This window comes from Hypanus sabinus, chromosome 13 (assembly GCF_030144855.1).
Source record: "Hypanus sabinus isolate sHypSab1 chromosome 13, sHypSab1.hap1, whole genome shotgun sequence".
Classification (NCBI taxonomy): domain Eukaryota; kingdom Metazoa; phylum Chordata; class Chondrichthyes; order Myliobatiformes; family Dasyatidae; genus Hypanus; species Hypanus sabinus.
Genome location: NC_082718.1, coordinates 41,058,371 through 41,079,971, shown reverse-complemented (window position 1 = coordinate 41,079,971; position 21,601 = coordinate 41,058,371). Strand labels below are relative to the sequence as shown.

Genomic DNA, 21,601 nt, shown 5'->3' with positions numbered 1-21,601 from the left:
TTTATCTCAGTCATTGCAGTTATGGGATAGAAATCAAGACTATCCCTGTTTGCATTGGCAAGATGATTGAAACAGGTTTTGCGAAACTTTCCAGTAAAAATCCTGTCAATGTCATATTGAAAACTTTTGATAAAATGGCTAAATATTGCAATGAACGGGAATGAGTAGTTTTATTACAAAGATGTGCATTTTGTTTACATACTTCAAACCTTGTTAATTGGTGTCATTCCTCAGTAATGCTGGACAGTTCCTGCTTGAAAATACACAAAATAATTTATATCCTCTCCAACCCCTTCTGGGAAGGGTAACATGCAAGAGATTTAAAACTGAGTGATATTTTGCATGATGTAATATGCAAATATTACAAATATGTAAAGGCATTCTGGAGTTCGGTGTTGGACCCACCTATAAGGAGTATGTACCTTCTCCTTATGACCATGTGGGTTTCCTCTGGGTGGCCGGGTTTCCTTCCACAGTCCAAAGATGGACTGGTTAGTAGGTTAATTGGTCATTGCAAATTGTCCTGTGATTAGTCTAGTGTTAAATGAACGGGTCGTTGGGTGGTGTGGCTCATTGGGCCAGAAGGGCCTGCTCCACACTGATTCTCTAAATAAATAAAATAAGCCACACACCCACTAAATAACTAAACTTTCTACACCCACAAATTTCTAGATGTACCATGCAGAGCAGTCAAACTGACTACATCACCGTCTGTTATGGGAGGGGGCAACTGCGCAGGATCAAAATAAGCTGCGGAGAGTTGTAAACTTAGTCAGCTCCATTGGGCGCAGGCCTCCATCGTATCCAGGACATCTTCAAGGAGCAATGCCTCAGAAAGGCAGCATCCATCATTAAGGACCCCCATCAGCCAGGTCATTCCTTGCTCTCATTGTTACCATCTGGAAGGAGGTACACATTCAGTAATTCAGGAAAAGCTTCTTTCCCTCTGCCCACCTGATTTCTGAATAGACTTTGAACTGATGACCACAACCTCACTACATTTTTGCACTACGTATTTAATTTAACTATTTAATATATCAGAATCAGAATCAGGTTTAATATTACCGACAAATGTTGTGAAATTTGTTAACTTTGTGGTAGCTCTACAATGCAGTACATAATGATAGAGAAAAAACAGAATTACAGTAAGTATATGTATATTAAGTAGTTAAATAAGTATTGCAAAAATAGAAATAAAAGGGTAGTGAGTTCAATGTCCATTCAGAAATCAGATGGCAGAGGGGAAGCAACTATTACTGAATCATTGGGTCTGTTCCTTCAAGCTTCTGTACTTACTGTAATTCCCAGTTTTTATTACCTCACTACTTCTTATTTCTATTTTTACACTGATCAATTTAACTATTCTATATATACACACACCTACTATAACTCACATCTTTTCTATTATTACACATTGCATTGTACTGCTGCCACAAAGAGAACAATTTTCATGTCATATGCCAGAGATATCAAACCTGATTCTGATTAAGGGAAGACTCTCTTCATTAACAGAAGGCATGAGATTGCATTCTGGTGTTGTATTACGAGTTTCAAGATTTTTGCCCCAAGGAAATTATTGACAAAAATATAAGCTAATAGAGTTTGAAGGATGTACTTAATTACAGTTTATTCAGAGCAGTGCTGTTAAAAGCTATCAATGGCAAACTGTCCATTTAGTTAATTGGATTACAATATTAAATTACTATCAAGGGTCCTTGAGTAATTACAAACGTTTGTATTCAAACAAATGCATAGTTCAGTATGCTGTTGATTTGCTTCTACTGTTTGCATGATGTGTGTTTTATTTTCTCTCTTTTTCTCTGCACAGTAGCTTTTGGTCTTTTTATATTGGGCTATTTGGATTCCTTGCTCTGTGGTTGCCTTTAAGCAGAAAAATTTCAAGAGTATAATTTATATGTTCTTCGATAAATGTGCTTTGAATCTTTGAAATGGAAAATTCCAATACTGAACATTTATTTTCTTTTATTGCTTTATTATCACCATCATACAAATCACCACTTAAGTTAAAAAACTTCTTATAAAAAGTAGTTGCATATACATATAAATATAAATATTGACAGCAATAATTTAAATAAATAGATAATTCAGAGTAGGCAATACAATTCCATGCATGAGATTAGCCTACTTTATATGCAGGAGTGATTCAAGTTATTTGCATATGTGAAATAAAAAGCATTTACATTGTCCTTCTGATCTCCAATATCTATTAAATTAGGAAGCATCCCAAGATGGGAAGGCCATTCACCCCACTGGGATTTGGAAGGGAAAGAATCTGCTCATTCTGCCCCCTTTTGAGAAGCAGCAATCCAAGGGTTTTAGTTTGATTTCAAAGGATTCCAGAGACATCTGACAAAGCCTTGCACAGAAAGCAATGAGTTCAATTCAAACTTTAAGATAGGCAGGACATGAAAAGAGAGGAGTTGAAGAGTACAAAAAGTCTGTGCTGGCTGGAGAGGTTATGTCAAGGTTGAAGGGTTGCGTGATAGCCAGGCCATAGTATTGAGACTAATGCCACTGCTGGCTGATGTTGACAAGCTGGTTCAGGTTCCTCAAGGCACAGTAGCCACATATTCCAAAAATATCAAGTCTATGAAGTCATTGGAAGGAGTTGGAGTTAATGTGTGAGTGGGGCAGGCCACCGAATGAAGGAAGGGAGGAATGGGCGTCATACAAATTCCTCAATGGTTTAAAGTCACCGCAAATTAAGCCAAAGTGTCTGTAAGGCTTATTAAAATGCACAGGCCACTAAACGTCTTATAAAGGTCAATGCAGAGAACGAGCTGATTACTCTTCCATTTGCTTTGGTTGGAGTACCACACCCATTTCTCCTCAGGAGAAATTCGAAATTCTTAGGCAGGGCACCGAGAAGGCGATGAGTTCAGAGATATGAATAAGTTTCCGGAAACTTGGAAGGGTCACATCTGAAAGGCGGCCTTGTACATAGTAATGGGAAGAATGTCAGCAATACTTTAAACAGGATTTCGACTAAACTGGTAAAAGGCATTTGTTTTTTCTTACACACAAAAGCCGACCAATGTATCAAATAAACAGCAGAGAGAGTGATTGAAATTAAGGTCCTGGAAGCGCGTAAAACACAACTGAATATTCCAACGGAATCTTTGTGGTCGTAGCACGATTAATTAAGGACCGCTTCAACCCACCGCCATCTCCTGCCTTAACTGTGCCAGCAGTCCTTCAGCTGGCCCGCGCCTATGATTACGTTTCTTTTCCATTCCGAACTAAGTTGGCCGTGCAAGGTAATTATTAAGCAGAATCGAACCCAAGGAACGGTACTTTTGACCTATGTCATCGCAGAGATCGGATTTTTAAACCCTTGAAACGGCGGGAACGTCCCTTTACCCTCTGCTAACTCTGAGCTGTTTAGAACTTGCCTGCTGTACGGACCTCATCTGAAAGGGGTCGTTAGTCACCATCTCCGGTGCCCGCCTGCTGTGCGTAGGGGTAGGCAACTCGTTTTCTCGAGGCAAAAACATAGAAAGAGGAGGCATTTCTCTGTCGGGGTTGTACGGATGCTTGTCCACACTCAGAGAAAGCACCTTCTTGTGCCTCGGCGAGTGATACACGTTGTAAAACGTTTCCAACTGCTCCTCGTTGAAGTTGCAATCGTCTTCACGGTAGGTTGTCTATACAAAAACAAAATGAGGAAAATATATTACAGCCCGGCCTCTGCTGGAGCATCCTGCACCGGAAGAAGGATGTGGGGCAGCGGAAAGGGTTAGGGGAGATTTAACAACTGTGGCCCTTGGGATGAGGGATGCCAGTTCATAAGGTTTAGAAGGGTCATTTATTTATTATCAACGTATACAACTCCTCGGCTGTACAGCCTGGGACTACTTCCTTTGGAGAAAGCCGACGGGAGATCAGATTTTAAAATATGAACGACGACGAGGTCTGGAGCGAGTGGATAGCGGGCGACCGTCCTCACTGGCGGAGTGGTCAAGGGCGGACGGTGACAGATGTAACAGAGTGGCATGAAGTGGGGGGAGTACATTGCAGTGCGTTGGAGAATGGGTATGGGTGGTAGAACTGAAGAGTTGTACTGCCAGGACGCGGACGCGATGGGCCGAGTGTCCTCCTACTGCGCTCTAACGCGCTTCTGACAGTCTTGTAAAACATACGATTGGTTTTCACTTCGGTGTGTAGAGGAGAGGTGAGACGACCTAAGGGAACAAGTACTAGGGGACTCACCGATCCAAAGATGTGTCCCCAAGCGTCCATGCACAGGTACCGGCCTGTCCTCACCCCTCGGATCACCACCTGTCCAGGCTCCACCGCTTTGATCTCCACCAGAGCTGAAACCCAACGAGAAACAGGGCTCCGTTAGAAAGTTCCCTCGTACAACCCAGCAAGTGAGTCAAACCTTGGTTTCACGCGGGGATAAAGGAGGACAAACAGATGAAGGGGCAAGGGAAAATGGAGAACATTTTCAAAAATTTAGGACAGGCAGACGGCTCAATGGCCCTTTTTCTCTGATCATATGGTTGAGTCAGTTGGCAACGGCAGTACTGTCCAACAAAGAATCCTGCATCCACTGAACACGTTAAGAAACACAGCTAAACTTTCAAACCGACTTCCTTCTTAATAGCTACAAATCTTAGTGATGGAATCGCGAGGCATGACATAGAATACAGACAAGATCGATTAAAAAAACAAATATACTTCGTGCAAAGTGACTTACTTTATTTATCACAGGAAAAAAAAACTGGGCAAGCACAAGCATTCGGGGAAGAGGTGCGTTTCCAATCGGAAAAAGGATCTCATCCGTCTGCATTGCCCCGATGAGTTCGATAAAATTGGTAACAGCCGGTCAACTAAATTATACATTCTGTCGGCAGTTAGCCGAGTGTAATATTTTCGACCACATAAGCAGGAGGAATTTAAGATATTTTTAAGGGAGATGAAACATTTAAGGATAAGTTGTCGGAACGTGTAAGTTCTCCATTGAAACATTAACTTACTGTAAAAGTTCTGAGTGTGTGAGCTGTCGATGTGTCCATCGGGGTTGATTTGCAAGTGCTTGTTGTTGCCTTCCACGTACAGGTGCTTGAATCGGATCTGCTGACCCCAGTCCTGTTGGGGTCCTGAATCTATATCAAGCCTGACCAGGGGAGTGTATCTGCCCAGTGAGGAGCCGAGGGCAGCGGCGAGCTGCAGTATCACAAGAGCGTGGTGGATGAAGCTGGCGCCCATGCTGGAGCTGCGAGTTCAGAGCTCGACCCTTCTCCTGGTCGCAACCCGGATCGTTCTTCCGGCCCTGAACCCATCGCGCGGCTTTTAAAGTCAACCCAGCAAATGACATCAGAATCACCTTAAACCCCGGCAAAAAGCCAGTGAGTGATGTGACAGCCTTGGATGAGGTTGTGGGTTTTTGCATCAGGTTCATTGCGAGGCACTCGTCCTAGAGGAGGGCCAGGGGAGGGCACAGTGGGTGTTCGTTAATTGGCAAAGTTGGAATGGGTGATGGCGATGCAGTCAGAGCTAACTCTTCAGCACAGACCGCAGCTGGGCGAACTTTGTGACAACTTTATACCCAGGTTGTAAAATTTCACTCTCTGACAGGGTTACCAGGCACCTGCGACCGTCTCCTTCAACAACACGGCGCTTGCTTTTCCAACACAATTTTACTTCTGACCATCCTTTTTCCAACTGTAACCTCTTTTCTCCAGTTGGGTTATCGGTTTATTGAGGACATCCCTCACCCTTAGCACTTCTGCGTCACTTTAAACGCTTCGCCTAATCTCCAGGGATAATCTCCTTGTTATAGAAGTCGTGACTTAATAATGTAGGCAATTAGCTTTCCAATCGCAGAGGCCCGGAATAGAGCGAATGAATATGTAATTGTACTAACTCCAACGCCAGGCTTCTACATAAAATGACATTAAAGCAATTACTTAATTTTGCTCTTCTGATAAACTGACTACTCTGCAAAAATATGTTATATTTTGTCTGGGTGAAAGGGTAAATTGAAGCCGATTTCACCACTCTCGGGATCGTTAACCGTTCTTTCACTGAACGCTGGAGTTTCTTTCATTTTCACCAGCAGCAGATGTTAGAACCAGGAAGTGCCTCCTGCTGTAGGCACTGCGTACGGGACACATAAATCTGCAGCTCATTTCCATGTAAACGAAACTTTGCCACCGACTTTTCCAATCCCCACAGGGAGAGCCACGTGTCCCGCCTCCTGCAGCACGGAGCACCGATCCGCGACATCTTCCCTCCGACACGGTGCACGTGAGCCTCCAGAATGCCGGCGAGTCGGCCAGTTCATACGTGTGTCATTTCCAGAAACCTGGAATGGACGGCAGAGATTCCGGGAAGGTCAACAAATTTTCCGAAGTCTGTAGAGTGGAAATGAACATTGACCTAATGGACGTACCTTAAATAACGTCGATTCAGACCACATAAATGTATAAACATTAAATAAATACTGTAGATCAAATGTATTTATTGTCCACCTTTAAGTGAGCCGTTTCATCAAAAAATTATTTTGAAAACGACGGGGTCCCACAATTCTTTGATATATCGGTATAAATGAGTTATACTTCTTTAAAACGCCCACGAGGGGTCGCACTGTGATATCCGTCGTGGTCGTTTCAACATTTTCCAACCCCTCAAGATGCCCAAAGGTGTCAGTCACTGCCTCCCGAAAAAGGCAATTTCTGACATACATTTAACCATATAACCATATAACAATCACAGCACGGAAACAGGCCATCTCGGCCCTCCTAGTCCGTGCCGAACTCTTAATCTCACCTAGTCCCACCTACCCGCACTCAGCCCATAACCCTCCACTCCTTTCCAGTCCATATACCTATCCAATTTTACCTTAAATGACACAACTGAACTGGCCTCTACTACTTCTACAGGAAGCTCATATAAATTTATTAAGCTCATTTATTTAGATTTAAATAAAATCTAAAACGGGGGAAACAACTTGGTTATATTTTCGCTATCATTTTATCACGTCAAATTAAAATAAAGCACATTAGCGTTTTTGATCACCTTATTAGGGTTTTGATGCCTGTAAATCAGATATTAAGGCTGCATAGTTTGCCGCGTTGGAAGTCATCATTCTGCTAGTCAATGCACTTTTAAAGCTATTACTATATGGCACTGTGCAAGACAGTAAGGACAATAACTTGCATTGTGAAACAACTTACTGTCAAAGTGAATCAGTTTGCACTTTTTCAGAGCTACCTGAACAAGACCTTGCTGTTCAAGACGGACCTTTTCTCCAAAACTCCAGCAGCCCGTGACGGCTGGCAGTGACTCTGGGTAAATAAATTGTATCAAATGCCTCCCACCGTCTGTAGTCATGGAATATATGTTGACCAAAATGCAAACATTCACGTAAGTCACAGAACCGCCGCAGACCCAGTGAATAGGGGAATAGTCCAAAGAACGAAATAGCCAACTCCTTTCCTTTGGCACTAAGCGTTCTCCTCAAAATACTGAAATTTATCGCCATGAACGTGGAATAGAATAAATTCCAAGTAAAACCACCTGGCATTTCTTTAAAAGCCAAATAATCTTATATTTCAGAAATCTAGTTAATTCTATAGTGCAAACAGAAATCTGATGCAAAACAGTGTTGGTTAATAATTACAACACTGGGGGGACTTTAACTTTATTAATGTTTCACTCTTCAGATGAACTAAATTATTCCCAGGTCCAATGAAAAGAAAGCAGATCTATTCTATCATCCATACTTTAATAGCCAATTTCAGCAAAGTATTCCATTACCCACTGTTCGTACCCATCAAAATTTCAATTGATACTCAGTTTATTCCATACATTTTTAATTAGTGGGAAGACATTTCTGCAATTTAGCATCTCGATCTGTCTCATTTTAAAATCATTGGAGTCTTCCCTTTAAAAAGAAATATAATCCTAGTCATTTGAGCTATTTTATTTCACATTCAGAGCATTGATTTTTGCCTCATTATTTGTCAACAGAACTTTGGACTCATCAACAGTGGCCTCAGAAGGTACAGCGGCAATTCATTCTGAACCACAAGTAACCCTTGTTAAGTACAGTGATTTTTTAGTGTAATCAGGTATCCTAAACTGTGTTAAACAATGTTTTCAGAATCAGGTTTAACATCACTTGAAAACACAAGGAAATTTGCAGATGCTGATGCTCAGTCCTGACGAAGGGTCTCGGCCCGAAACGTCGACAGCGCTTCTTCCTATAGAAGCTGCCTGGCCTGCTGTGTTCCACCAGCATTTTGTGTTGTCACATCACTGGCATATGTCATGAAATTTGCTAACTTTGCGGCAACAATACATGATCATATAGGGGAAAAACGGAATCACAGTAAATATATACACATATATTAAGTAGTTAAATAAGTAGTGCAATAACAGAAATTTTTAAAAGGTGAGGTAGCATTCATGGGTGGAATGTCCATTTAGAAATTGGATGACAGAGGGGTAGAAGCAGTTCCTGAATCATTGAGTGGGTGCCTTCTGGCTTCTGCATTTTAAGTTGATTGGTGAAAGAGACAGCCGGCCATGGAAGAAAGAAGGAAGGGGGAGGAGGAGCCCCAGACGGGGGCGATGGGCGGGCAAGGAGATAACATGAGAGAGGGACAAGGAGGTGGGAAATGGTGAGGGGGGTTTGGTGGAGGCATTACCAGAAGTTAGAGAAATCGATGTTCATGCCATCAGGTTGGAGGCTACTCAGACGGAATATAAGGTGTTGCTCTTCCAACCTGAGCGTGGCCTCATCGCAACAGTTGAGGAGTCCACAGACTGACATGTCAGAATGGGAATGGGAAGTGGAATTAAAATGGGTGGCCACTGGGAAATCCCGCTCATTCTGGTGGACGGAAAGTAGATGCTCGGCGAAGCGGTCCCACAATCACCGATATACAGAAGGCCGTACACAGTAACAGACTCACCGGTGAAGTGTTGCCTCACCTGGAAGGTCTGTTTGGGACCCTGAATGGTAGTGAGGGAGGAGGTCTAGAGGCAGGTGTAGCACTTGTTTCGCTTGCAAGGGTAAGTGCCAGGAGGGGGGATCAGTGGGGAGGGACGAATGGACAAGGGGCGATCCCTGTGGAAAGCAGGGGTGGGTGGGGGGGGGGTAGATGTGCTTGGTGATGGGATCCCGTTGGATGTGGCGGCAGTTTCGGAGAATTATGTGCTGGACGCGGAGGCTGGTGGGGTGGTAGGTGAGGAAAGAGGAACCCTATCCCTGGTAGGGTGGTGGGAGAATGGGGTAAGAGCAGACGTGCGTGAAATGGAAGAGATGCGGTTGAGGGCGGCTTTGAAGGCGGAGGAAGGGAAGCCCCCTTCTTTGAAAAAGGAGCGCGTCTCATCCTGAGAGCAGATGTGGTGGAGATGGAGGAATTGAGAGACGGGGGTGGCGTTTTTACAAGTAACAGAGTGGGACGAGGTATAGTCCAGGTAGCTGTGAGAGTCCTTCAGTTTATAATAGACCTCGGTGGATAAGCTGTCTCCGGAGATCGAGAAAGGGAAGTGTCCGAAACGGACCAGGTGAAATTGAAGGCCGGGTGGAAGTTGGAGGCAAAGTGGATGAAATCGACGAGTTCAGCAAGGGTGCGGGAAGCGGCACCAATGCAGTCGCCGATGCAGCGCAGGAAAAGTGCGGGAAGATCACCAGTGTAGGGCAGCAACATAGACTGTTACACATAGCCAACAAAGAAGGAGGCATAACTGGGACCCATGCGAGTGCCCATGGCTACACCTTTTGTCTGACGGAAGTGGGGAGTGAGGACAAGTTCCACTCGGCGGAGGAGGGTGGTGCTGGAGGGTGGAAACGGAGAGCTTTGAGGCCTTCCTGGTGAGGGATGATGGTGTATAGGGACTGGGCATCCATAGTGAAAGTAAAATGATGGGGGCCAGGGAACCTGAAATCCTTGAAAAGATCAAGAGTGTGTGAGGTGTTATGGATGTAGGTGGGACATGACTGAACGGGGGCGGGGAGGGGAGTAAGACAGAGTCGAGGTATGTTGATATGAGTTCAGTGCAGCAGGAACAAGCTGAAACAATGGGTTACCTGGACAAGCAGGTTTGTAGATTTTGGGTAGGAGGTAGAAAGAGGAGGTGCCGGGTGCGGGAACGTTGAGGTTGGTGGCAGTGGATGGGAGATCCCCAGAGTCAATATGGTTGGTGATGGCGTAAGAGACAATGGCCTGGTGTTTCCTAGTGGGGTCATGTTCGAGGGGTAGGTAAGGGGAGGTGTCTGAGATTTTGGCACTGGGCCTCAGTAAGGGTCATGTTACTGCTCTTCAAATCAATGAATAGAAAATGATGTCATATTTTACTGCGTGGACTGGAAACTAATTTCCTAAGATTTCCTGTAAAGCATTCCTTCATTCTACATCAGAAATCAAATGAATGACTAAAAAACAATGATGTATGCAGGAGCAATGCCTCAAAAAGGAAGCATCAATAATTAAAGACCCCCCCCCCCATCACCCAGGACTTGTCCTCTTCTCATTGCTACCATCAGAGAGGAGGTATCAGAGCCTGAAAACACACACTCAATGGCATATGTTGTGAAATTTGTTGACTTTGTGCCAATAGTACAATGCAGTAGATAATAATAGAGAAAGGACTATGAATTACAGTAAGAACACATATATATAAAATATTTGTCACTAAAATAATTTCCAACATATACCAGTAATATTAAACCTGATGGTGATTCTGAATATAGGAACTGCTGTTTGTGATGTACTTAAGAATAGTTCATTGGGAGAAACCTGTTGCCTGAACAATTCTAAGTTTGTTATTCACATATGTTCTATCATATTCAGACTATGTTCATATAGGAAGGATTTGGAAATAGATAACTTTCTAGGGGATGGAGTATGAAAGAATAATGGTCACAAGGGTTTGGACAGCAAGGTGACTGTTCGCAGAAGTTTTCAGGATGTGATGGTCAGACTGCAATATTGACATCCTGGATTACCACAAACAAGGGAGAACTTGTCTCACTTCAAGAATCCCAACGAATATTCACACCGTCAGGGAAATGCAGTGTCCCTTCCTGTTAGCCATTAGTTTCAATGGAAAAGGATACTCTATCATTGTTTGATTAGTAAACCTTCTTGTCAATCCAAGACAGGACAAAGGGAGAAGAAGCCAGTCTGAGCAGTTGGGACAAGAAGGAGAAGACCAAAGGAAATGACTTGCTGTCACCTGATATGTGAATATAGGAAAGCCATGGAGATTTTTACTGTTGAAAGCTGGAAGCATGTGGAAAAGCATCTTGTTTAACTCAAATAAGATGAGTCACTAAAATAGGATACTCTTTATTTTCTACCATTATACAAAAGTAAGTTAATACTGATTTAACTGAATAGCTGTGCATTGCCGTGGATTGAAGAGGTATCAAAGCTCGCCACAGGAAGTGTGGGGTCCATTCACTTATAGCAGATGTACAGAAATAATAAGCAAGAGCGTATTGTTTGTTCCCAAACTATCAGGCATCCCAGTTGCATCCAGTTTTGGGCAATAATAAAGGCAGAACAAACCCACTGGAGTGACAGCACAGGAGGTAGCAACCCTAGATGGTGATAAATATTAACCCTAGAGCTAACAATGTTTCATGGAATCTGCTCAAAAAATCAGTAAGGAAATATTATTTATTTATTGATATACAGTGAGGAATAGGTCCTTACCACTCTTCAAGCTGCACCACCCAGAAACCTCCGATTTAACCCTAGCCTAATCAAGGGACAATTTACAAAGACCAATTAACCTATCAACTGGTACATCTTTGGACTGTGGGAGGAAACCGGAGCACCCATAGGAAACCCAGGTGGTCGCAGGGACAGACAAGTGACGGGAATTGAACCAGGGCCGCTGGTACTGTAAAGCATTGTGCCAGCCACTAGGCTACCACAACGTGTCAATACTTCCCATCCGATTACCGCCTATCATTATTGATGAATCAGTGCAGCTCCATGTAGACCAACACTTGGAGAAATCATGAGAGTAACAAAGTAAAGGATACGCTTCAGGTGGGAAACATCTAACTCTAATCCAGAGTAGTTTAGTGGTACCACCATTGACTGCGTAGACTGAGTTCTGATGGACATGACCACCAGGCCAGGTTTGCAGCAGATGTTAAGCAAACCAATACAAAGGACAAAAGCAAAAAAAAAACACGCAATACTCAAAAGGGCGGGCAGCATCAATGGAGAGAGTAAACCATAGAATCATTAGAAGTAACTTGTTGAATACCTTATCTGTTTTTATATCTGATTTCTTACATAGGTTTCCCTCTACCATTCCTGATTCAATGAAGAATGCAGAAACCCATGCCAGAAAGTGTTTCAGGTGTCGCTACAAACTAGTAGCCAACTTGATAATGGTGAGGCACAAGGTGATTTGCAAGCTGAACAGCAGGAGCCACTTGAGCTAAGCAATACCAAGACCCACAGTTCAGACCTCTGTAGATGCACTCAGGAGCGAATGGTGGTAGTCAATCAACACCTAACATGGGGAGGATACTGCGAGAACATCCCAATCCTCAGCAATGGAGAAGCCCAGAGTGTGATTATCAAAGGTCAGTGCTGAAGAATTTGCAACAATCAGCCAATCATTAGCGTAATTAGTTTGGCAAAACATGATGGGCCGAAGGGCCTATTCCTGTGCTGAGCTCTTTGATGTTCTAGACACGTTACGTGAATGAGCTATTTCAGTTTTCCACCACCACAGGACCAAACCTCAAACACATAATATTGAGAAATGCTGAGGGCACAAAATCTAGTAATGGGCATGAACAATCCAACATCCCACACACAGCACTGAAGGATTAGGTTTCTTGGGGGGGTTTAAACTAAATTTGCAGGGGGCGGGGATCCAGAATGTGAGAGAGGATAGCGAGAGGAAGAATAAAGGACAGGTGGGGACTACACGGTTCCGGAATATTAAGTGTGTAGTAGAGAAAGGTGAGGCGGAACAAGTGATAAGGAGGACACATGTACAGAGGGATGGTCTGACGGAACATGGAGTTAAATGTGTTGAAAGAATAAGTAAATTTAGGAAGGACAACAAAATTCTAGGGACGTATAGCCTGATGGGAGTTTGGGGAGCTGGGTTAAGCACAATAGGCAGCGATTCAAACAGAGAGAGGAGAAATGGGCTAAAAATTCTATATCTGAATGCACAAAGTGTCAGAAATAAGGTGGATGAGCTTGAAGCTCAGGTGCGAATGAGTAACTATGATGTTGTTGGGATAACGGAGACATGGCTGCAGGGAGATCAGACCCGGGAAATGAATGTACAAGGGTATACGTGCTATCGTAGGGACAGAAATGTGGGCAGAGGGGGTGGGGTGGCCCTGTTGGTGAGGAATGAGATTCAGTCCTTTGCAAGGGGGGACATAGGGTCAGGAGAAGTAGAGTCTATGTGGATAGAATTGAGGAACAGTAAGGGCAAAAGGACCCAAATGAGTGTTGTCTACAGGCCACCAAACAGTAGCATGGATATTGGGTGCAAGTTGAATAGGGAGTTAACATTGGCATGTGGCAAAGGTAATATCGCAGTAGTTATGGGGGATTTCAACATGCAGGTGAACTGGGAGAATCAGGTTGGTGCTAGACCACAGGATAGGGAGTTTGTAGAGTGCCTACAGGATGCATTCTTGGAACAGCTTGTACGAGAGCCGACCAGGGACAAGACTATTCTGGATTTAGTGTTATGTAATGAACAGGATTTGATAAGTGATCTTGCAGTGAAGGAGCCATTAGGAGGTAGTGATCATAATATGATAAGTTTTTATCTGCAATTTGAGAAGGATAAGGACAGCTCGGAGGTGTCAGTGTTGCAGTTGAACAGGGGAAACTATGGAGCCATGAGGGAGGAGCTGGCCAAAGTTGACTGGATGGATAGCCTAGCAGAAAAGACAGTGGAACAGCAATGGCAGGTATTCTTGGGAATAATGAACAAGGTGCAAAATCAGTTCATCCCCCAGAGAAGGAAGATTTCAAAGGGGGGAAAGGGGCCACAGTGGTTGACAAAGGAAGTCAGAGATTGCATAGCATTAAAAAAAAGTAAGTATGACAGAGCTAAGATGAGTGGGAGGACAGATGATTGGGAAGTTTTTAAGGAACAACAGAACTTAACTAAAAAGACAATACGGGGAGTAAAAATGAGGTACGAACGCAAGCTAGCCAGGAATATAAAGGAAGATAGCAAAAGTTTTTTTAGGTATGTGAAGAGAAAGAAGATAGTTAAGAACAATGTTGGCCCCTTGAAGAATGAATTGGGTGAAATTGTTATGGGAAACAGAGAAATGGCAGAAGAATTTAATGAGTACTTTAGATCTGTTTTCACTAAGGAAGACACAAGCAATCTCCCAGATGTTTGGATGGGCCAAGGACATAGGGTAACAGAGGAAATGAAACAGATTGACATTAGGAAGGAAACGGTGATGAGAAGACTGATGGGACTGAAGGCTGACAAATCCCCAGGTCCAGATGGTCTGCATCCTAGGGTACTAAAGGAGGTGGCTCTGGAAATTGTGGATGCATTGGTAATCATTTTCCAATGTTCCTTAGATTCAGGATCAGTTCCTGAGGATTGGAGAATGGCTAATGTTATCCCACTTTTTAAGAAAGGAGGGAGGGAGAAAACAGAGAACTATCAACCTGTCAACCTGACATCAGTGGTGGGGAAGATGCTAGAGTCCATTATTAAGGATGAAATAGTGGCATGTCTAGATAGCAGTGATAGGATTGGGCCAAGCCAGCATGGATTTACCAAGGGTAAATCATGCTTGACTAATCTGTTGGAGTTTTTCGAGGATGTAACCAGGAAGTTAGACGGGGGAGATCCAGTGGATGTAGTGTACCTCGATTTTCAGAAGGCATTTGATAAGGTCCCACATAGAAGACTGGAGGGTAAAATCATAGCTCAGAGCATCGGGGGAGAAGACATTGACATGGATAGAAAACTGGTTGGCGTTGGCAGATAGAAAGCAAAGGGTAGCGGTGAATGAGTGTTTCTCAGAATGGCAGGTGGTGACTAGTGGGGTGCCACAGGGTTCGGTATTGGGACCACAGCTGTTTACAATTTACGTCAATGATTTGGATGAAGGCATTGAAAATAACATCAGCAAATTTGCTGATGATACTAAGCTGGGTGGCAGTGTGACATGTGATGAGGATGTTAGGAGAATTCAGGGTGACTTGGATAGGCTGGGTGAGTGGGCAGATACTTGGCAGATGACGTTTAATGTGAATAAGTGTGAGGTTATCCACTTTGGGAGTAAGAACAGGAACGCAGATTATTATTTGAAAGGTATAGAGTTAGGTAAGGGAGAAATACAAAGAGATCTAGGAGTCCTTGTTCATCAGGCACTGAAGGTGAATGAGCAAGTGCAGCAGGCAGTGAAGAAGGCTAATCGAATGTTGGCCTTTATTACAAAGGGAATTGAGTACAAGAGCAAGGAAATCCTCTTGCATTTGTACAGAGCCCTGGTGGGACCACACCTGGAGTATTGTGTACAGTTTTGGTCTCCAGGGTTAAGGAAGGACATCCTGGCTGTAGAGGAAGTGCAGCGTAGATTCACGAGGTTAATTCCTGGGATGTCTGGACTGTCTTACGCAGAGAGGTTAGAGAGACTGGGCTTGTATATGCTGGAATTAAGGAGATTGAGAGGGGATCTGATTGAAACATATAAGATTATTAAGGGATTGGACAAGATAGAGGCAGGAAATACGTTCCAGATGCTGGGAGAGTCCAGTACCAGAGGGCATGGTTTGAGAATAAGGGGTAGGTCATTTAGGTCAGAGTTAAGGAAGAACTTCTTCTCCCAGAGAGTTGTGGGGGTCTGGAATGCACTGCCTCGGAAGGTAGTGGAGGCCAATTCTCTGGATGCTTTCAAGAAGGAGCTAGATAGGCATCTTATGGATAGGGGAATCAAGGGATATGGGGACAAGGCAGGAACCGGGTACTGATAGTAGTTGATCAGCCATGATCTCAAAATGGCGGTGCAGGCTTGAAGGGTGGAATGGTCTACTTCTGCACCTATTGTCTATAAAACCAATCTTGCCTACTGTTCCGGTACTGCTGCAACAGTGCCAACTACCAGATTATGTGGAAAATGCCCAGATTAACCCTAAAAAAGTACAGATACATTGATCCAACTGTCCATGTTCATGTTCAGCAAAGTGATTTGAGATGTTAACAGTAATACCAAGCATCATATGCTGTCAGCTAACCTGCTCATTCGTACTCTGGTTCCGTATTCTGTTTGGCTTTTAGCAACAAGATGTGATTCCACACTTCACTTATGGATCAAAGAGTAGAATTTCTATCAAGGCACTCTGGTAAAACTGACGTCCATGGCCAATTTGGGGAAATTCTCTTAGTTGTGATTATTGGTGTTCCCAAATCAGCATTCAGGCATGGGCAAACATGTCATGCAAGTGTCAGACAATGAACAAATCCAACAAGAGGTATTATTATAGCCACCTCCTCTACCATCAACACCCTGGGGGAGCTATTATAGACCAGACACTTAGTAAGATCAGCAGCATAGATACTGCAGTAGGTATCTGGCATTGAGGGACTCATCAGCTGTTTCCCAAAACATTCTTGGGGTTCTTGCCAATTTGCAGATCTCCAGCCATAATATTTTATAATAATATTTTGAAAGGCATCCAGAGTATCCATTTTGTTCTTACCTGCTAACAACCAGAATTTAAAAAGCACACATCTCAAATTTAATAACTCTGCAAGTTTTCATTTAACTTATTACATGGTTGTGGTTGGTAAGGTCATTCAGGTCTGAGGCAGGTTTGTTTATTTTCTAATACCGTGCAATTGTACATTGAGATAATTCTGTAAACTGTTTGGCTTTGTTGCAGAAACCAAGCATTGGCAATCAGCTTTCAATGGGCTCTCATGTCCTCTGCAATGTAAATTAATGACTTTTAAGTTAAATACAGACAAGATGATGAAGACATTTGGAGGTGGTATAAAAATAGAAAGTGGTTAATAGTGAGGAGGAAATCTTTAAATGGCAGGACAATAGATGACCTAATCGACTGGAGTAGAAAAGTGGCAAATGGAATTTATCCAGAGCAGTGTGAGGTAATAATCATTTGGTGTGGTCTAACAAAGCAAGGGAACTCACCATAAATGGGGGTGGGGGTGGTATTTAGGAGTGTGGGCTTTGGAATGCATGCTCACCGGTCTGTAAAGGTAGCAGGACATGTTAACAAAGAGCTACGTGGAAACATTATTTTTATCATCTGAAACAAGAATACTAGACCTGGTGAGTTCCTCCAGCAGAGAAGGGAGGGTATTTATGCCAGACCAGTCAACATTAGTTAATTAGCTTGAGTTCTCTGTACAGAGCCGATTACCGTATTACAGGAGAGATGTGATTATGTCAAAGTACAGAGGAAATGTTGTTGCCAAGATTGAAGAGTTATAGCTATGAGGAAAGATTGCTTCCACTGCAGCTATTCATTTCTGGAAGTGTAGGAACAGGGGAAGATTTAATTAGATAAGGTATTGTACTGTGCAATAGTCTTACATGTATAAATAATAGAGAGAGAGAGTCTCAGGCACACTACCTGGATACTGTATATGTTCCAGAGACTTTTGTACAGCATTTGTACTGCAAATTTATGAAGGGCCTGGACAGAATAAAGAGGAAGGACTCAAGGGGTTCAGATTTAAAATAAGAACGAAGGATTAGAGCTGGGATGAGGCTTTTATTTTTCAAGTATTTGTACTGCTTACCATCTACAAAATCTGGTGTAGCTACTTTTCAAGGCTGCTGTAACAGCATTTCCCAAACATGCAACTCCTACCACCAAAAAAGGGCATGGACATCAGGCACAGAACATGACTAGTTACTGACAGCTAATCATAATAGGCTCCCTTTATTCCCACTCTTTGCCTCCTGCCAACCAGCAAATTTTCTATCCATGCTGGTACCTTTCCTGTAATATGATGGGCTCTATCACTGTCTCTGCCTTGTTGATGGGGTGAAAATTTCTCACCAGTCCCAGAGAACTATCACCAGAATGATTACAGCAGTTGAAGAAGCTGGCACACTACCCTTCCTTAAAGGTTGTAGATGCTGGTCCAATAACAGTAGATCCCTGAAAACATTGATCCCCCCAATTTGTAATAACCACTGTGCGTACAAGTAAGCCAGTTCTAAAATCTGCAGATGAATTATCATGAACTTCACGTTGTCAACACCGCCCGCATTAGAAACTGGAAAAAGTGAAATGTGATTGTGTACAATTGTGAAATATACTTAACATGCCGACGAGGTGGACGGCGACAGCCTTTTGTGCGCAGTTTAAATTCCTTTGTGTGCTAGAGCAAAAGGTGTGAGTGAAAAGAAACTATAAGTAATTGGGTTAAATAAAGGTTCACGAAATGCCATTGAATGATGATGAAAATGTCAATAAGATCCTTGAGCTCATAAGAATCTGTGCTGTTTCTCAAAGTCCCTGCAGAAGAGTAATTAGAATTGATTTTTTTGGCAAATATAAGTTTTATGAAACAATATAAATGTGGGTGTCAGGGTGGAGATAGGTCTCTACCAAAGGAGGTGTAAGGCGCTCCTTCCCTTTGCTAGCCTTGAAGTTGTCCTTGGGCAAAGCGTAGCATCTGCTTAGCCCCCAATCAGGGTCACTTGAAGCCATGGGAGCAGGTGGTGGATGATCATATGAGCAACTGGAGCATATCACAAGTCCTGGTTACATGACCACAGACACCAGGCAGTCAATCTCTGTAGAGTATTGATAATGGCTGGGGTCACCCGTCTTTAAAGACACTGGCCAGAAGAAGGCAATGGCAAACCAGTTCTGTAGAAAAATTTACCAAGAGCATTCACGGTCATGGAGAGACCATGATTGCCTAAGTCATACAACACAGCATGTAATGAATGAACAAACTAAATACGATTATGTAACTGGACTAATATGTCATGAGAAAAATTTTAAATTATTTATTGGAAAAATATCTTCCAAGTGCCTGGGAATTGGATTTTACTGTCTGTTCCACCAATTTTATTCCTTCAATTAGTTATGCCACCACAAAGGATTGGCAAACTTTACCAATAGAATGTATCAAGCTTCTGCTTCCCCAGTTACCACATCATTCCTTCTCTGACCTCTAGGAAGCTGTGGGTGCCTTGACGTATATTCTCAACATTAGCCACATCAGTCTACCATGGAGGAGGGGCACAGAAGATACACATGTCCTTAGAAGGCCACAGGGTCTGAAGCCTGATGAGACAACAGTATATGTGTAAGGTTGGTAAAGCAGAGAACAGAGAGCAAAACTTCATTCATTTATGTCTGCTTGATCGCTTGCTGCAGGTTTAGTTTTTTGCTGAAACTGAAAGTAGAGACAAAGTTTCTTACATCCTTGCACCAACACAGAAAGAGGCTATTTGGATACATCTTCAGAAAAATTAAAAATTAAATTATTTGAAAAATGTCTTTCAGATGCTTGGGGATGAGTTTTATCTAATTATTTGCTTAATAATGCCCTATTATGGCACCCACAAAAAAACTGGTGAAATTCTCCAACGATCAGGATTGAACCCAAGTTGATCGGAACCTGTGCTGCTCATTGAGTGAATTTTGTTTTGCTATTAACCTACATGAGTAGGTAATTTGCCTACCAGATGGTTTTGGGAAATGGGAGGAAATCAAAGCATCTGAAGGAAACCAAGATCCATTTTCTGACAGAATGCCATAAAGAGTGCTGAGTATGTTATGAGACTATCATATGTACAAATAATGCTAGAAAAATTATTATTGCACGAAATATTTTCAAAACTGGATATGCTCAGATACAGCCATGTGATAATGTGTTTGTGTTAAAGACATGTGCAAAATTGATTCTATAGAGGATTCGTGCATAAAAATGAGTGATAGCTTATCTGATTTCTATGGAAAAGTGTCCAAAGTACAGTATATTTGCATTAATGTTTTCATTTTGGAAATAGTTTCTACATACATAATCCATATTTGTCTAAATCTATAATCTTGATTTAATATTAACATTTAATTTCAAAGATTCAGATTTGCTGTGTATCTCATTTTTGTATTTGTTCTTTTTATAACATTTAATCATAGAATCTTGGTGGCACAGGGCAAGGTGTGTAATTCATGAATTCCTTGAGCAGCTCTCATCAGTCCCATTTGTCTGTTCTTTCCCTTTGTGTCAATAACCCATCCAATTTAATTTGGAAAGATTGAATCTGGTTCCATGGTCTTTGTAGAATGTGCGTTTCCTATTATCACCTCTCTTTTCCTTCACTCTGAATGGCTGTCCCAACTTTCAAATAATTCCCTAGTAAGCAGTTTCTTTACTCTTAACTATTGTAAAGTGACTACCTCTATCTCTCAACTTTCTTCAGTCCAAGGATATGAGATTGAAATGCACCGACCCTGAAACCATTCCTCAAATCTGATATGGACCCTCTCACAGATAAATAAATGGATTTTAACGTGTGGTGACAATAATTGGATGCCACATGCAAAAGACCTCCTCAGCCATTGAACACAGGTATAAGGAGTGCTGCCACAAAAAAGAAGCATCCATCATCAAGGATCTCTACCATCCAGGCCATGCTCTCTTCTAGCTGCTATCATAAAAAGAAGTGCAATAGCCTTGGATCGTACACCACCAGCTTCATGAACAGTTATTACCCTTCAACCATCAGGCTGCTGAATCAGCGTGGGTAACTTCACTCACCTCTACACTGAAACAATTCCATAACCTATGGACTCACTTTCAAGGACTCTACATGTTCTCAATGCTACCCAGCCACCAATTTATCTATCTATCTATCTGTTTATTTAATAATTATTTGACTTTTTGTATTTGCTCAATTTGATGTTTACACATTGTCAGGCTTTTGTGTAGTTTTTCATAGATTCTGTTGTATTTCTTGAATGCCTGCAAGAAAATGAATCATATATATATTTTGATAATAAATGTACTTTGAATTTTGGATGTGATGACTCATGTCCCTGTGTTGTTGCAGATTCTGTATGACTGTATTTTGGTGATGTTACCTCTCCTCATTCCACCATCAAAATATTTTACTTCACATTTTGTTGTTTAGGATTTCAATGTTGCATATCAGCTCATTCTGCCGAGCTATTTCCCCTTGCATTCTATTCAGTGTCCTCTATAAAGTTTGAAATGTCAGCTCATGGGAGAGATACATTTTCCTTTTCCACTTCCTTGCTTGTTTACTGTAAATTCTCATTTCTTGGGAATTGTAACTTTTATGCAGGAACTTCCCCCTATATTTGCATTCATTCTGGAAATTAATAAATAACAATGAGTAATTACTCATTCATTGTTTCATATGCAACATGCAGAGTATCAGTCCAAGGAAATTACTTGCATAACCCAGGCTTAACGATTTACCAAACGCTGTGATATAGAAGAGTGAGGAATCTATATTACTAATGAAAGATAAAGTTTTTTTTAATGCTAAGTATTATGCACTGAAATTGTTCAATAATTGTTTCAATAATACATTTTGGACAATTGTAAAGACAATAGCAAGGCGTATAAGGTC

The 21,601-nt window shown here is 42.3% G+C and overlaps 1 protein-coding gene and 1 long non-coding RNA gene across 2 annotated transcripts; one reads left to right on the top strand and one right to left on the bottom strand.

Moving 5' to 3' along the window:
* Positions 1 to 1,535: 1,535 nt before the first annotated feature.
* On the bottom strand, positions 1,536 to 6,446 carry LOC132403793 (fibroblast growth factor 23-like). Its single transcript, XM_059987483.1, has 3 exons — positions 5,001 to 6,446; positions 4,231 to 4,334; positions 1,536 to 3,665 (listed from the first exon to the last, which is right to left on the bottom strand). The coding sequence occupies exons 1-3, from the start codon at positions 5,230 to 5,232 to the stop codon at positions 3,378 to 3,380; spliced, it is 624 nt and encodes a 207-aa protein (XP_059843466.1). The 5' UTR covers positions 5,233 to 6,446; the 3' UTR covers positions 1,536 to 3,377.
* On the top strand, positions 5,270 to 20,962 carry LOC132403794 (uncharacterized). Its single transcript, XR_009515346.1, has 6 exons — positions 5,270 to 5,372; positions 7,234 to 7,317; positions 7,999 to 8,030; positions 12,295 to 12,586; positions 19,175 to 19,310; positions 20,426 to 20,962. It is a non-coding gene; the product is annotated as an uncharacterized LOC132403794 (long non-coding RNA).
* Positions 20,963 to 21,601: the final 639 nt, after the last annotated feature.